The sequence below is a fragment of the Misgurnus anguillicaudatus genome, chromosome 12 (assembly GCF_027580225.2).
Source record: "Misgurnus anguillicaudatus chromosome 12, ASM2758022v2, whole genome shotgun sequence".
Classification (NCBI taxonomy): Eukaryota; Metazoa; Chordata; class Actinopteri; order Cypriniformes; family Cobitidae; genus Misgurnus; species Misgurnus anguillicaudatus.
In genome coordinates, this window is record NC_073348.2 from 38362150 (window position 1) to 38379424 (window position 17275).

Below are 17275 nucleotides of genomic sequence, written 5' to 3' on the forward strand. Positions count from 1 at the left end.
TTAAGTTTGAAACCACAGCCTTCTTTATAGAAATATCTATCCTTCTATGTAATGGAGTCATAATGATATAATAAATATTTAAACTCCTAAGACCTGGTGTGTCCACATATAGACATCACATTTTTTGTTGTTTGCACCATAATACTTAATTCTGTGTAACTGGAATCTGTTGCACACAAACGTGGACAATTACACTGCTTTATGTTCAAAGAAAAATATTTGGTTATTATATTTATTATTTCTTCCTAACCCCAAATAGCTGGAAGCCCCAAATAGCTGGAATAAATCTAAAATGCAAGCCAAACCAAAGCTCGGGTCTTAGGAGGTTAAGGATGTTTTATAATGACAATATTATCTGAATATTTTTTTTTAATTATTTGTAATATCTGCTTTTTTCAATGTGCCCCCCCACCCACCCAAATGCATTCAATTAAGCTATATGAACATCAGTGTATCGGATAAGATGTTACACCAAATAGCCTCTGAAGACAAACTGTGGACCTTTTCTGAGAACCAGCTTCATTTTTTTGCAATGACTTTTAGGCCAATGTGATATTTAGCAGGTGTATTAAGTCCCCCATGTTCACATGTGTGGTTTAACACATAAATCCTACACATCCAGAGTTTACGATTCATTTTGTCTATAAAACAATGGTTTTATAATATTTAAATATCTTTAAAATAAATATCTTTATTTCATATAAACACAACAAATATTTTGTTATCTATCGCACTTAAATTCACACATTGTAAGCGTGGCTACAGTTTCCAAACACCAAACAACTATCTATATGCATGTTAATATTTTACGTGTGATTTCTCATGTGTAAATAACATGTCTCCATAAACTCAAGTGTTTGCAAAACATTTTAATAGATTCGGGCACAGAAGTTTAACAAAACTGATATAAATGAGGAGTAAATTAACATCAACCAGCCATCACATTCAATAAATCTGACAAAAGTCCCTGAAATATTTGTTATTGTGTTTGGAAATCCCATTAAAAATAATTGGGCAAATAATAACTGCTCAGTAACCATGCAAAAGTACTTATCAAGGAGACATACAGCCAAAACGTCAACTTATTTTATAAAACACTACAAACCATGACAATTGGCCTTATCTGAACACTAAACATTAGCCTTAAAATGAGAGACATTAATCAAAGTGTCATTCTTATTTTGGCATGATGAGGTTTGCAGGGCAGTCGATGTTGATGTTGTTTGTTCTGTAGCACTGTCCCACATCAGTGTGCATTTGTATGATTTTCAGTAAGTGCTGACTTCTGATTTAAAACTGGACAGCACTGGGTGGGATGTTAAACATGGAGGGGTCAAATTCCTGTCCTTTAAACGGAGATCCTTCAGCATCCCAGCCCTTCTTTAACATGTCATGGACTTTCTGAAATGTAAAGTAAAGGCTCCTTTAATGCAACATCCATTGCTTAAAATCATAGCAAATATTTTATTGTGTTTTCAGACCTGTAGATCGATTTCTTTGTTCCAAAACCGGGAGTTAAATGGCTACACTGCGGCAATGTCTTATTGGTTCGATTTGCATTCACAAAGCAATATTTCCAAACAAACCAGACTTTGTTAATACAAGTCACGTGCGAGTAAACTCTCGTATAATTGGTCGGAGAGCATGTGTTTATTTTTTGTGAATCCGCTCAAAGTTATCCGTCAAGATTGACAGACAACAGCTTTGCGGGATTATTGTGTTGCTAAACGAACCGAACCAAGGTAGAAAACAAAGGATCAGGTCTGAAAACACCCTTAGTTACTTATATCATTGTGAAAATACTTATTTACAAGAATATAGGTCAATCATTATTAGTTTACAACCGAAGTTGCTTTCTGAAAAAATGGTCACATGACTGTTCGTCTGGTCATGTGACATCAACATGACAGCCACCAAAAGGCTCCCACCATGTAAAATAAAACAGCTTTGCTAAACCACTGATCTCATGCAAGTGTATATTTTCTAAAAATATTTATTTGTTAAAAAGTACTATTCTTTAGGGTGAACACTACTATTTTGAACACTACACTGCAAAAAATGATTTTCAAGAAAAAAATCTTAGTATGTTTGTCTTGTTTTCAGTAAAAATATCTAAAAATTCTTAAATTAAAGGAATATTCAATTTTCTTAAAAGAAAAATCCAGATAATTTACTCACCACAATGTCATCCAAAATGTTGATGTCTTTCTTTGTTCAATCGAGATGAAATTATGTTTTTTGAGGAAAACATTGCAGTATTTTTCTCATTTTAATGGACTTTAATAGACACCAAAAATGAATACTTAATTCAACACTTAACAGTTTTTTTCAACAGAGTTTCAAAGGACTATAAACAATCCCAAACGAGGCATAAGGGTCTTATCTAGCAAAACGATTGTCATTTTTGACAAAAAAAAAAACAAATATACACTTTTAAATCACAACTTTTCGTTTAGGTCCGGTCCAGCGCGACCTAACGTAAATGCGTAGTGACGTAAGGAGGTCACGCGTCACATATATAAAACGCACATTTGCGGACCATTGTAAACAATAAACTGACACAAAGACATTAATTAGTATCAGTTGACATACAACAACGTAGGAACGGTCCTCTTTCACCACATTTGTAAACACTGGGGCGGAGTTTAGCGTTCGTCCTCTGTGACCTCTTGACGTGATGACGTATTGCGTCGGGTCATGCTAGCGCATGACGACTGGATCTAAACGAGAAGTTGTGCTTTAAAAGTGGATATTTGTTATTTTTATTGTCAAAAATGACAATCGTTTTGCTATATAAGACCCTTATGTCTCGTTTGGGATTGTTTATAGTCCCTTGAAACTCCGCTGAAAAAAAACTGCTAAGTGTTGAATCAAGTATTAATTGTTGGTGTCTATTAAAGTCCATTACAATGAGAAAAATTCTGCAATGTCCTCCTCAAAAAACATAACCTCCTCTCGACCGAACAAAGAAAGACATCAACACCCCGGATGACATGGTGGTGAGCAATTATCTGGATTTTTCTTTTAAGAAAATGGAATATTCCTTTAAGATGCTGTTTCTTGATGAGCAAAATGACCCAAGAAAATAAGTCTAGTTTTTAGACCAAAAATATCAAGTGATTTTATGCATAAAACAAGCAAAAAAAATCTGCCAATGGGGTAAGCAAATTTTTCTTGAAATTTTCTTGAATTTAGTGTGTAAGAAAAATGATCAAGATTTTTTTGCTTACCCCATTGGCAGATATTTTTGCTTGGGGTTAGGTTAGGTTTTATGCACAAAATCACTTAAATTTGATATTTTTGGTCTAAAAACTAGACTTATTTTCTTGGGTCGTTATGCTCATCAAGAACAAGCATCTTAATTTAAGAATTTTTAGATATATATAAAATAACTTTTTTTCTTGATAATCATTTTTTGCAGTGTACTCACATTATTAAACACTCACCATTTCATGGCTCTGTGGTTTTCCCTGGAGTTTTTGTTGGTAATCAAACGTAAGGCGGTCCAATACGGCATGCTCCTCCTCATCCACGGTTGCCATTGAGCGTTCGCGGTTGATCTGGTTTACATCAATCTCTGTCTCACCCTTCAACACGGCACTCCACCACACTTCCCCGGTTTTACTGAGGGACAGCTGGGAAAAAAGTCGGATTAACTGCCATGTTATGATGTAAATGTAATTCAATTCAAGTTTTAAAGTGCATCATTTCTACAGTAATGGCGTCGATAAACAAAAATGCAAAAAACAAACTTATTATGTATCGGGTTGCCAGACACACACCCCTAATCCGCCATTAGTCGGGCAAACACATCTGCTCCAAACTCATCCAATTGGTTGCTGTGTCGAGATGATCATAATGCCATAATGTTTATACTTAACATACTATTTAAAGTAGACTCTGCATATTAAAATCACCCCTTCCTATAATGAACTGATTGTGCATAACAAATATTCTTTACCACAACACATTTTCCCGGCTCCAGACTCCATAGGGAATTCTCTGTGTTGATTTTGTGTGTGAATTCTCCCTCCATCAGGACCCTCTGTGATCCCCTCTCATTCACTGCTACACGAACTCTTCCCGACTGCAGGTCTACAGACACCTGCGTGCAAAGATAAAGTGGAAACAAAACTGTCATTAAATTCTGTTTAGGTAACAGAGAAAGAAAACAGTCTGAATGAGAATCTTGCCAAACTGTAACACAGTAAGAAATGTAATCAGATCCCAGCAGGTAAATCGCACCTGTCTGCCTTTAACAATGTCAGGCTGGACATGAACTCGAATTTCCACATCCGTGTAATCCTGCGACCAGGTGTAATTTTCTCTAACGGCACCGTTGTAACTGTCTGGGTTGGACTGAAAGGTGTCTTGCCCACTAGAAAGTACACAATAAAAACAGTAGTTCAATAGCAATCTACAACAAGAACACTTAAAGAAAGTGACATCCTAGACGTATATGACCTTCTTCTTCAGCAAAACCCATTTGGAGTTATATTAAATAGTATCATGGTTTTTTTCATGGCATTGGATGGTGCCCCATTTTTAAAGCTCCAAAAAAAGCATCTTCTTTTAGCAAAAAACGAATCCATATATTTATTAAATGTGACCCGTGCTGTCTAAATGGGTCAGAATGCACATGGTCTAATTTTACGCTACAGGCAAAAGAAAGTATAAATGTCGATTCTGGTTGAAATTCAGGTTTTCATAAAAATAAGTACATTAAGCCTTTAAACATATAAATGAACTTTATTTGAATGTTTTCTGAGAGGTGTACCGTCCTAAATGCTTAACCTATACAAAACATGCGCGTCTGACATTTTTGTTTCGGTTTAAAACATGCAAAAATTAGAAAATAAAGTGCAAGACTTGCTAGATGTTAAAGCATTATTAAAAGCGATAAGACATGAAAACGATCTTCCTCGCGCTGACTGACAGATCTCGAGCGAGCGACCCCGATATATACACAAAATTACAACTAATTAATTTTAAAAATATATGTTTTAACAGATAAATCTGTTATGCCTTAAGTGAATGTTTGGTTAACTGCTTTGGTAAAAAATATCTGATGTGTAACATTATATTAGATCCTTGCAATACAGAAGATCTTAAAGCTCTCTGTCTCAATGTCAAAGAATAAAAGAAAGCAAAAAACTGAACATAAAACTTTCATATAAATATTGTTTTTGACTTTGTGTGTGCCAAATCTATTAGTTTTACCAGTGATTTTAAGGTATGGATGCAGTGATTTCGTTTTTGAACCTTCAAAAATTGCTTAAAAAAATCTTTGCTGACACTATCAACTTCAAACAGGTGTAGCTCTTTCAATTTTGTCAAATTCCAACAAATCATACAAAGTTTTTTTTTATATGTCAAAATACTAATAACTAATTTTTATTAAAATTAGCTCATTCCGACTATTTTGCCAGCACGAACACAAATGAACATAAAAAATATGGGGCACTATCCAATGCCGTTATAAAGCAACTGTGTTCACCTGAAAGAGAATAAGTCACATACACTTAGGATGGCTTATGGGCTAATTTCATTTTGTGGTGAACTATTCCTTTAAAAACAATTGAATTTTAAGAATAAAATACAACTCAGCAGTTGCAAAGACACAGATAGACAGATAGCAAAGTGTAAAAAGCCTAATACACAAGCATTTCCAGCTCAGAAAGTGCTCGTTTTCTTTTTTTAAAAGCACACATACGCTTTAGCTGTGCTGGAATCTGAGTTTGACGCTGTCGCTGTGTCTCCCGCTGCTTGTGTTTCTCCTGTAGGTTCAGTTTGACTGCTGTGTGGCGTCTCTCCACCCGCTTGTGTGTTTTGTTTTGATGGTGCCGTGACAGCTGTGGACTCCTCTGTGCTCCTCTCCTCCACAACAGGAGCTCCAGCCTCCGGCTCTGACTGAACCTCCAGCTCCTGTACAACAGGAGGAGCAGATTTTGACTCCTCCAGGAGTTTTCCTGCTCTCTCTCGGTCCTGCTCCGCCACCTTTTCAAATAACTTAAATGTCTGGTGGAAAAATCATGCAAGTTAGTTTATTACAGAACGCAACGTTAATACATAAACAGTTTACAACATTGAACAAATTTTATTATATGATATCAAATTACGTTATTAGCATAATGAAGTATAAAAGCATTTAATAAGGGTGTATATATATATTGGGTAAGTGAGCATAATTTACAGTTTAATTAGCACTATATGGTAGAACTGTGCACAAATTATAATAAATATAATATGCTAAAAATAATATTATATCATAAAATAATATAATATAATATACTTCTGTAATAGACTTCTAGATGTTCTAGACATTTTTATTAATCACATATATATTTAGTCATATGATATCCTGTACCACAGTACAGTCACGTTTAACATACAGATGAAAACAAGCAGATTTATCTCTTAGATCAGTCTGAATCTGGTACCTTGAACACCATTTTTTCAGCGACTCCTGGTGGGAAGCCCATGCGGTCATTGGGTCCGGTGAGGAGACGATAAAAGTCCGTCTTTCTGTAGAGAAACCCAAAATAAACCTGGAGGAAACTCTGGATGTTTCCAACATGCTGCAGGATCCCGAGCAGCGCGTTGTCGTACAGCTCTGTCATTTCCACGGGAGAAGACATGACAGCGAGATCAAATGTGTCCAGAACCTGCTTTATTTAGCTGTTTTTTCGTATTACAGACACATAAACAACAGACGAGCCGCAGAAAACTTACAACAACAGCACCGCAACAACAGACCTTCAAGAAAACGCAGGCAGCAATAGTATTTCCTGTATAGTCTCTACAAAATAAAAGTCTTTTTTAAAGAATAAAGCGTTTAAAATTTAAATGTCGATATAATATTATTATGTTCAAAAGTGTATAATTTTATTATTAAGCTTAACCATTTATTTATTTATCTATTATATATTCTCTACTATAATTTATTTTATATTATATATTATTTTATTATGCGTCATTATAATATTCATCCAGGCCGAAAGGTGGCAGTAATGCGCTCAGACGCGTGAAGTTTGCAGGAGAAAACATGGCGACGCCCTTGATCAGACACACAAAACTCCTGTCGGTAAGATTCTTTTTATTATTTTAACGTTTATCTGCTTTCTCATTTATAAGGATCTTGTTTATCTTACGTTCCTGATAAACAGCACTGCACTAAAAACAGAGATACTGCCACTTAATGTCACGTGGGGTGAACAGTATATGTTAAATGCAAAGCTCAATCTACGTACTGTAGATGTCATTTATTTAATAATCTGTGTTTTTGTAGACGGTGGCCAGCCAGTTCAATTCAGCTGCATGTTTCAGGAATATCCATTGCACTGCAGCTTGTTTAAAGGTACGTGACTTCATCACATTCTTAATGTTTAAGGTGGCATTTGTGTACATTAGTTACTCAAAAGTTTACTCTCTTTGATAGAACCGTGCAGCTCGTATTCGAGTAGGTAAAGGAGACAGACCATTGACTTATGAGCAGGCGTATCACCCCCATCACATTGGTCATAGGAAAGGCTGGCTCTCACAACACACCAGTAAGTCAAAGTTTATATTACTGATATATATTACTTTAAATGCTGTGTAGGTCTGTGAACCCAATGTGCATTGTCCAATACTACTATTTATCCCGGTGTTGAGCAGTAGGATTGCCCCTGTAATAAGTGCAAGGACACACAACTAATTTTCCTGACCCAAACCCACAGGTAATCTTGAAGGTGAGGATGGAGCGGCAGAAAGGATTGTGGAGGACGTCTTCATCAGACGATTCATGTACGGGACATTTCACGGCTGTTTAGCCGATGAACTAGTGATAAAACGCAGAGGCAACGTTCTGTTCATTTGTGCCGTGATGATACAGAAACTCTTGCCACCAAAGTTGTATTTTCTCATTGGGTACACAGAGGAGCTGCTCTCCCACTTCTACAAGTGTCCTGTTAAAATGGAGGTGCAGACAGTTGAGGAGAAAGTCGTCTACAAATATCTTTGAGTGTGCAGAGACCTTCTGTAATGTTGTCTTTATGTCTGTGTTTAAAACTGTACATTGTATGAGTTTAACTCAAAAGTGTATATCAAGAAAATTTGCATCACTAAAATACTGATGATTGACATGTTTTTTGTTGTTAATAAAGTTGTTTGACTGAATAAAAGCATCAAGTATTTTAAAATCGACTAAACGAGGATCTTGATCATTTATTGGTTCATCCATATTAAGTTTAATAGAGATCTAATTTCCTAAAGTGAACACGAAATTTGCAAACTATTTTTCCCCTGTAATACACAACATATTTTCATAGTGGAAAAGGATATTTCATGAGAAAAGAAAACGTTTGGTACGTTTTTGTAATAAAATCCATAACACACAAATGAGGTCAATTTTGATTGCATGTTGACTTAAATCATTTAAGATCTTCATCCTGAGCGGCAAAGTAAATTATGTTAAACCCCTTTTTTTAAGTTCAAACAGTAGTAACACAAATGATAAGGCAATGTAAACCATATTTGTTTGTACATTTATTGATTATTCAAAATTAGACATCTGTATTGTACAAAGGCACAAAACACTGCTGTAGTGCAAAAGGCACGCTCGTAGATAAAATCAAAAGTTGGCAAAGTTCCCTTAAATATCAGACCTTTCCCTTTTGAATCACAATTTAATTTAAAACAATAACATCAGAACAGTTGCATTGAGTCATGGGATGTGCAGTCATTGAAACGCTTCGATTCACAGCATGAAGAAAATGTAATAAAACAACCGTGCAAAAATATGTCGACCCCAAAAACAATAAGAGTAGATTATAAAAACACAAGATGGGATACGTTTTGGTTGCAAATATATTTTTAGCATGATTAATAACATGACAACAACTTTGATTTACCATAAAAGTGCTCAAAAAGAGACAAAAACGAAAGCATGACAACGGTTGAAAGTAAAGCGAGTCGGATGACTAGTAAACTTCCAGTTGAACTGGTTAGAGCCCTTAGAAACGGTTTCCTGCTAGCTGTATAACAGCATGGGAAATGATCAAGGTGCATCTAAATGATCAGAATCATGATGTATGTATTCACATTTTAAGTAGGCAAGTGTGTGGACTTCAAAAGATCAGGATTAAAGCAACAAATCGACCAAAAAAAAGCATTAATTCCCCCTCATGTGATGAAGCAGTATGACTTTTCCCTGCGAGGAAGTCATATGGATTTTGAATGACATAAGGGTGATTAAATGGGGAAATTCATTTTTTGGTGAACTATTGCTTTAAGAATTATGTGCACAACCACACATTTTCACATCACAGAAACGATGCTCTCTGCTGGGTCGGGATCCGGCCCGACCTCCGGCACACAGGGTTTCATTTGATGCTTCGACAGCTGTCTCCCATACAGGACTGGAGCTTTATCAACCTTTGGTTCATGATCTGTAGGATACTAGGATCAACCTTCTTCACAATGTTCTCCAGCTGATGGGGATCGGCTGTCAGGTTGTACATCTCTACAAACGACTGGAAGAGATCACAGGAGAATTAAAGGTACAGTGCGTAGATTTTTAGCAGCATCTAGTGGTGAGACAGTGAACTGCAACCAACGGCTCACTCCTCCCTTTCGAAGCTACGGTAGCCGCCATAAGACAAACATGTCATTGTCTGAGACAACGTAGTAACAAAAACCGCTCTATTCAATATTTATAACAACATTAAATGCTCCAACAAAATGTAACAGAGTTTGACAGTAACACAGTTGACACCGACTGATTCGGACCACAGGAAAACATCATTTTCTGTTATATCAGACACTTACCTCATTATCTGCAAATTCACAGTACTGCAAGTTTCCATCTTTTAAAGTTCTGACGCATGCATACGTGTTGTTAAAGGCATCTTCACACACACAGTCTGGGAAACAATGCTAGAGAGGCGAGAATGAGAAATAAAGCAATGATTAAGACATCTGAGAGGATTATAGAGAAATACTTGATATTGAGTCACCTACAGCTAGTCCAGGGCCGAGTTTGGGGCAGCTGGGATCTTTAGAGGAATATCCCTCACCAGTGTACTCCACCAAGAAGAACGGCCGTTCGGTGCCGTTGCGCAATGATGGAGCCTTCACGAAAAAAACTTTTAAAATTAAACATGACATGGCGATGCATGTAAGATTCATTCACAAGAAATGCAAACACAAAATGTAATGCAAAAATGGGTAAAACATGGATATATATATATATATATATAATATCTCACCATCTGTGGAAGGAATGACTGTCCATCCATGTTAACAGTGGAGAGGTTTACTCCAGCGATGTCCAGGATGGTCAAAGGTAGATCTATATTCATCACTGGAGACTAAACATTCAAACAGCTTTCAGAATTATAATTTTATACAAATTTATATCTTTGTGCATCACAGGAATTTAGTAGTGTATACTTATCCCGACCTGCAATGTTTGGTTAGGTTTGATTCCAGGCCCCCGAACCAAGAGAGGAATACGAATGTCAAACTCATAGAGCTGTCGCTTATCAATGGGAAGAGAGAACTGACCTGCAATCCAGATATTTATATGAAAAGATGATGTTATTAACTCTTTCCCCGCCATTGACATGTGAATTCGTCAATTAAGAAAAAATGCTTCCCTGCCAATGACGAGTTTTAACGGCAATCCATATTTTCGCTACTATCCACTAGGAGGCGCTTTTACCCAACTTTTTTTTTTTTTTTAACAGTTTTAAGGACTTACAAAATTGTATCATGTTCCCATTTGTGACAATAGAAAAGTTGCACAACAACAACAGATACAAACAAAAAATAACAACAATAACAACAAAAAAAGAAACACCAGAGGGGAATTATAAAAGGTTAAACATTGAAAGTAGTTTTTGACCTTTGAAGGATTTTTTGTTTTTTATGTCCAACAAAGACAAAACGTAAGAATTATAATCACCCAGAAATACAGATAAGAGGGGCTTCTTTCCGAGGAATTTGCATTTGTGGATATAGAACTTGCCAAATAAAATAAAAAAATTTATAATATACTCAATACAATGGTTTGAATTGTGATAAAAGAAAATAATATCAAAAGTGTTGATGCATATTTCGCTTTTACCCAACTTATAAAACACTGAAGCATCTACTGATCCAAAAACAGTAAAAACACTGTGTATGTTTTGATCATCATCATTTTGAATCTGATCTTTAACAAAAATGCAATTAATTTGTTTTGTTTTTTTAAAGAAACCTATCCATATTTAAGGGTATAGGTGATAAAAAGAGAACAAATGAAGATAGGATAAAACTTTTTTTTTAAAGCAGAGGTTCTGTTATTTTATTTGAAATATTGTATGTTGATGTATATAAAGAATAAAGTTTTTTGGAAGGCATTAAACTCTTAAACTTTTTTTAAAAACACTGTCAGGGAAAGAGTTAAAGCAAGACAACAACAGATGTGAAAGAGGTCTTGAAGTCTCACCGGTGTGATAGCCGTGGTCAGATGTGTAGATGATGTACGTGTTATCCAGCTCCTTTATTGAATCCAGTTTCTTCACCACCTGTTCCACCATATCGTCCACAGACAGAAGCGTTCGCCACCTGTCAGTCAGAGATGCTACGTCAACATTTATTTCTGTAGTGGTAATTGTAATGAAACGTGCGTGTTGCTCTCCATACCTGCTGCGATAGGCGTTGTCGAGGTAATCGATGGAGCTGCTGGGCATTGGGTTCACCGGCTGCCTTAATAACCAATGTTTGTCCTGAAATAAGCAGGAATAGTTCAAATAGTACCATGGTATTAATAATACAGGGTTTTGGTTACAGTACTATCATGGTATTCTTTTGATTAACTTAATTGGCCGTTATGCAAATAGCATTGTATTTGGTACAGATATATTTCAATACCAAAAACTGTAAGCTTTTCATAATACATGTAAATGAATGCTTGCTCTCAAATTATTTTTTTACTGAATTAGTTAATGACCTTTCCAGGTTTGTTGAAGCTGCCATCACGTGGAGCTTTGACATCACTGAATGACTTCTGATACTGAGGAGCGGCCGTCCAAGGGGAGTGAGGTGATGGTGGACACAACATCATGAAAAACGGATGATTGGGACTTCGCTCTTCTAGGAAATGCAGCGATCGGTTTAACTACATGCAACAAACAAGACTTTACTTATTAACAACACATGATTTATGCAATATTACAAAATTCATTGAAAGGTCCAGATTACAAAATAAGTCACAAAAAATATTCAGGTTATATTTTAACTAGAGATGCACCGAAAGGACTTTTTTCCACCTATACCAATAGCCGATTATTCAGACTGATATGGGTCGATTCCAATAGTTTGGTGCTTACATTTTGAAGTTTATATTTTCTGAATGTTATCTATTAATTTAATTGAACATTAAACTAGTAATGTTTTTTTACATTTTCTATAAACAGAGTTCAAATTCATTGCATTTTCCTGTTATCTTTTGATTGACAGGATATATCAGCAATGACTATCGGCTGTTTTTAAACTATCGGCTGACAGCCAATAGCGTGAAAAATTGCTTTTACCATCCGATACCGATTATTGGCCCATATATATTGGTGGATCTCTATTTTGAACTAAGAAATCATTGAAATGAAATAGACACAATATTGCAAACAGCCTTTCAGCCATGTCAGATTATACACAGATCTGTAAAGAATCACTATTATCTGTAAAGTTTAACATAGGATAGGACTAATGTTGATCTGCTTTAGTAAAATAACGACAGAGCCGCGGTAGTGTTTTCAGCGGCCCTGTCCGGTTCTGCCCAGGTATAAAACAATGTTACAGCATATATCACAAAACCAGTCAATAAGGTACATTTTTTAACAATCTAAAAATGGAATAAATAAGTGACAATATTTGGGCAAGATACAACTATTTGAAAATCTGAGGGTGCAAAAAAATCTAAATATTGAGAAAATCGCCTTTAAAGTTGTCCAAATTAAGTCCTTAGCAAGCGGATCCATTCACAAAAATAAAGTTTTTATATATTTAATGTAGGACATTTACAAAATATCTTCATAGAAAATTATCTTTACTTAATATCCTAATAATTTTTGGCATAAAAGAAAAATCTATAATTTTGACCAATACAATGTGTTTTGCCTATTGCTACAAATATACCGTATTTTCCAGACTTTAAGTCACTCCGGAGAATAAGTTGCATCAGTCAAAAATGCGTAATGAAGACGAAAAAATATATATAAGTCGCACTGGACTATAAATCACATATATTTAGAAGATTATTTCACAAAATCCAAGCCCAAGAACAGACATTTAATCTGGAAAGGCAAGTTATTCAACTAACAAATATAGCACACAGAACAGCAGGCTGAATAGGTGTCTGTACATGTTAACGTAACATTAACATTTATTTACACTATACACAATAGCATACAGAACATACCTGAGAGGCTGAATAGACTAAATTAACATAAGCCAAGCCTCCCGAAGTCATTCCACATCACTGAATCCATTGAATTACATAAATACAAGAGCAGCATAGAACAGACCTTTGCAGCTGTAGACGGTAATGGTTTCTCTTGGTTCATTTTAGTCAGTATGAATTAATTTTGACATATAAGTCGCACCTGACTATAAGTCGCAGGACCAGCCAAACTATGAAAAAAGTGCGACTTATAGTCTGGAAAATACGGTACCCGTGCATATAGTCCAGAAAATACAATACCCGAAGTAGAAACTGGGTTATTTAAAAGTTTCATTCTGACTTCAGATTTAAAAGCATTTTAAACGTACCACCAGGTCTGTGAGGTAATCCGCTGCATAGTTATCTCCATGTTTTTCCTCCTTTCCATTCACAGAAAGTGTATAATTATAATACTGAGAGTTCCCCACCTGTGCCACACAATCAAAACACAGACATTACAGGATCATGTTAAAGAGACATCACATGCTTAAAACCTGGATTTGCTTATGTTACATACAGTACAATGACATCATGTCATCTGACCTATCCAAACAGACTTACAGTGCATTACAAGGTATACGTTTTTCAGTATGTGTGTTCTCTGGGTTTGAACCCATGACGTTTGCGCTGCTAATGCAATGCTTTACCACTGAGCTATACAGAAGCACTTTTTTTTTGACAGTGTATACACAACACCGCATGAATGCAAGCGTTGTTGATGAATATCTGATCCTGTTTGTCACCGTGACTCACCAGCGCATGCCATTGGTCCCAGCCTGGAGGAACATGAGCCACACCACCTGCTTCTTTAGACCCATACTACACACACACACACACAAACACACAATGTAATTCGAAAATTATACTTAATCATTGAATCATGATATTGAAATGCTGAAAATGGTTTTAAGCATTTACAAATTTTGAATAGTTATAATACGCAATATGCAATACGAGTTACTTCGGGCTAAAACATTTCGACTATTTGCAGAATTTGTAAATATTTGAAAAAGTTGCCAAACCCACTTGTTGTTAAGTCATGGGGATTACCATTTTCGGGACCAAAGCTCCATTTCTTTCATATGAGACTACAATCTAAATAGCCATTTATGAGCATGTTTTATTAATATCACACATTTACGCTAAGGCAATGCTTAAAGGATCTGATGGCCTTTAGACCTGAAAAATGGGGTGTGAGGTGTTATGTCTGACTCGACCAGCGGAAAGATAGGCGGAGGGTGCAAAACACCATATAGGTGTAAAGGCAAACCTGATTCAAGTATTTTCCTCCATAGAAGGTCTGGTACCGCATCTTGCTGAGGAACACAGGAAAGGCAGACGGCTCCACCTCTTTCTGCCACGTCACGCTGCTGCAGTTGCCAGAAATGGAGTTATTTCGAACCAAATGATTATGTGAATATTTCCCCGAGAGGATGCTGCTACGACTGGGACAGCACAGAGGACTGGCAGTGAACTAAACGGAAAAGGAAAAACTTGAAGTTATCCCCTAAGGTGAATGGTATATTAAGACGTTTTGCTTCATGCACAACCACTCACTGCATTGGAGAAGGTGACCCCAGCATCACCGATCAGAGCTTTGGTCTTCTTCATAGGCGTCTGTGAATAAAGAAGGACTTAATGAGACCGTCAGATGTATCTGCTTGAAACACTATAGGGTTGACAGGAAGTTAGATGTCACACCAATTTTAGCCATGTGAAATTTTTACAATCGGAAAAACATGACACTATACGCCTCAAAAACCCGTTCGCTTCAAAATGACTTCACTTTTTTGAGGTTGTGAAAGCTAGTGGTTACAAATTTGGGCTTGTAACTTAAAAGTTTCAGATTTACCAATGTGTCCTTTATAAAGAAACTTAGGGGCGGTTTTCCAGACAGGGTTTAGATTAAGCCAGGGCCTAGGCCTTAGTTAAATTAGGACATTTAAGTAGGTTTTACAAACAAACCTTATCAATACTGGTGTGCCTGCAAAACAATACCACCGATATGTGTTAAAATATGTCTACACAAGTTGTGTTAAAATTAAGACAGCTCAAACAAGCATTTAAGTCTGGGACTAGGATAAGCCCTGTAAAGTAATAGTTCACCCAAAAATGAAAAATAGCCCATATTGGCGACTTCCATGTAAGGGGACCTATGGTGTACCTAGATAAAACAATACAGTTCAATATTGTATTTCTGTCAAGACATCCTTGTAAAAGTTACACAATGCACCTTTAAACTCGCGTTTACATCATAAGAACTGTATGTGAGCCATACTGTACTTCACCACTGGATTAAACATCAGCTAAATGAATAGTGGTACAGTTTGATGCAATCAGATATTGGTTCCCATTTGCCACATTACCAATATAGACCATCAGACCTTAAGTTTCCATTAAGCCAATACAACTCCCACTATAACCATTAAATCCATTAGAATGTCTGCGATGGTTTCTAATGTTTATTGAGCAGTGATTTATCATGACACTGAATGACTTACCATTCCTCCCATCTCTACATCCTGGTCGTCGGTGAGAATAAGAACGATGTTGCTGCGTTTGGCACCGTGCGAACACCTGAGCGTGCAGGTGAGCAGCGTGACCAACAGACAGTGACCGATCCACGAGCTCGCCATGAGGCCAAACATTACCTGGAACTTGCGATCTGTGTGCCTGTGGAGATCGTGTCAAGCATGGGGAACAGGGTTAGAATGAACAGCACGGTGTGGGATGGGCCGATAAAGTTTGAGGAAGTGCGACTGCAGGAGTCATATGACTTCAGCATGATCAACAGATGACATGACACATCATTTGTATCACATCGTATGTTAGTAAAATGAACCCGATTTGTTTAACACTGTCGGGTGTCCTTTAACGACTTAAAAGAGTGACATTTCATTGCAAAATAAATATATTATAAAAGAAACAGAGGACATATTTATCTCACTTTACCAAAATAAATGATTAACATGAAGATGTGTTTATTGTAGTGTAAGCACGTGCCTTACTGCAAGGGTCATAAGATAACCTCTGCGTTGTTGTTTTTTTTACGTTATTGTTTTATTATGACATATGACGTGCTTAAAAATAAATCGGAAACTTTTAAACCTTAGTTATTGCATTTTGCGTAATTTTGTGATGTCAACCGTGAAAATAAGTTTTAACTTGGCAGTACCACAAACGTACCAGTAAATGACTCCTGCTCCTGTATCGAATAAGTTACCACATTACAACGACAGGATGAGACGAGGCCCGAAGTCGTTTTACTTTCACCGTTTGATTTGTGTTATTGTGCAAGTTATTGTGGTGTTCAGTCGGACCGTATGCGATTTGTGTCTGTACCCAGCCGGAGGTGTTTTGGGGTGCACTAAAGCATCTGTTCCCAGCCGGAGCTGTTTTTTGAGTGCACCAACTGTAAATGTTATGTGGTTATGTTCCACAAGAGGGCGCTCGGCAGCTCAAAATCTGAATCTTTAGTCGAGTGGCCCACAAATTTCAGGACGTTTTTTGTTATGAAATATGCAAAAGCAAGCATACATGTTTAAATATACTAATTCAAATACATGATACGTGATGATTTTATATTTTATTTAAATAAGAACAAGAAAATATACTATTAACCTTTTTATTCTTATGGTGAAGTATTATATTCATGAACAAAGATTTTATAAAAATGTTGTTGAATTAATTTTTTTATTTTTTATTAAATATTTAAGGATTTTTAGTAATAAAGAAGTATCTTCTGTGTTATGTTATTATGAGATGTCTCATGTAGCATTAATGCCAAATGTATCGTAAATGATCATGTTTAAT

At 36.2% G+C, this 17275-nt stretch overlaps 3 protein-coding genes across 3 annotated transcripts; 1 reads left to right on the forward strand and 2 right to left on the reverse strand.

Annotated features, from left to right (window-relative positions):
• Positions 1 to 854: 854 nt before the first annotated feature.
• On the reverse strand, positions 855 to 6799 carry nudcd3 (NudC domain containing 3). Its single transcript, XM_055207547.2, has 6 exons — positions 6441 to 6799; positions 5714 to 6018; positions 4246 to 4378; positions 3962 to 4105; positions 3447 to 3635; positions 855 to 1401 (listed from the first exon to the last, which is right to left on the reverse strand). The coding sequence occupies exons 1-6, from the start codon at positions 6636 to 6638 to the stop codon at positions 1291 to 1293; spliced, it is 1080 nt and encodes a 359-aa protein (XP_055063522.2). The 5' UTR covers positions 6639 to 6799; the 3' UTR covers positions 855 to 1290.
• A 193-nt stretch (positions 6800 to 6992) lies between these two features.
• mrps24 (mitochondrial ribosomal protein S24) lies at positions 6993 to 8189 on the forward strand. The gene is made up of 4 exons (XM_055207548.2): positions 6993 to 7084; positions 7289 to 7357; positions 7439 to 7550; positions 7719 to 8189. The coding sequence occupies exons 1-4, from the start codon at positions 7046 to 7048 to the stop codon at positions 8000 to 8002; spliced, it is 504 nt and encodes a 167-aa protein (XP_055063523.2). The 5' UTR covers positions 6993 to 7045; the 3' UTR covers positions 8003 to 8189.
• Positions 8190 to 8506: 317 nt separating this feature from the next.
• Positions 8507 to 16804, reverse strand: gnsb (glucosamine (N-acetyl)-6-sulfatase (Sanfilippo disease IIID), b). The gene is made up of 14 exons (XM_055207546.2): positions 16649 to 16804; positions 15964 to 16135; positions 15020 to 15079; positions 14733 to 14936; positions 14216 to 14281; positions 13792 to 13890; positions 11975 to 12142; positions 11668 to 11750; positions 11471 to 11589; positions 10442 to 10545; positions 10248 to 10349; positions 10000 to 10110; positions 9808 to 9915; positions 8507 to 9512 (listed from the first exon to the last, which is right to left on the reverse strand). Exons 2-14 carry the CDS (start codon positions 16108 to 16110, stop codon positions 9363 to 9365), a joined length of 1521 nt encoding a protein of 506 aa, XP_055063521.2. The 5' UTR covers positions 16111 to 16135; positions 16649 to 16804; the 3' UTR covers positions 8507 to 9362.
• Positions 16805 to 17275: the final 471 nt, after the last annotated feature.

Bases quoted from the DNA above. Each gene is read 5' to 3' on its own strand.
- gnsb (XM_055207546.2), bottom strand. From the start codon at position 16,110: ATGTTTGGCCTCATGGCGAGCTCGTGGATCGGTCACTGTCTGTTGGTC. The intron at 11,751-11,974 runs GTCATTAACTAA...TGCTTATTTCAG, and splicing joins GCTTCAACAAACCTGGAAAG to GACAAACATTGGTTATTAAG. The intron at 11,590-11,667 runs GTATGGAGAGCA...TCTGACTGACAG, and splicing joins GACAACGCCTATCGCAGCAG to GTGGCGAACGCTTCTGTCTG.
- nudcd3 (XM_055207547.2), bottom strand. From the start codon at position 6,638: ATGTCTTCTCCCGTGGAAATGACAGAGCTGTACGACAACGCGCTGCTC. The intron at 6,019-6,440 runs GTACCAGATTCA...TTTTTCCACCAG, and splicing joins CTGAAAAAATGGTGTTCAAG to ACATTTAAGTTATTTGAAAA. The intron at 4,379-5,713 runs GTATGTGTGCTT...TGTACTTTCTAG, and splicing joins GATTCCAGCACAGCTAAAGC to TGGGCAAGACACCTTTCAGT.
- mrps24 (XM_055207548.2), top strand. From the start codon at position 7,046: ATGGCGACGCCCTTGATCAGACACACAAAACTCCTGTCG. The intron at 7,085-7,288 runs GTAAGATTCTTT...GTGTTTTTGTAG, and splicing joins GACACACAAAACTCCTGTCG to ACGGTGGCCAGCCAGTTCAA. The intron at 7,551-7,718 runs GTAAGTCAAAGT...CCAAACCCACAG, and splicing joins CTGGCTCTCACAACACACCA to GTAATCTTGAAGGTGAGGAT.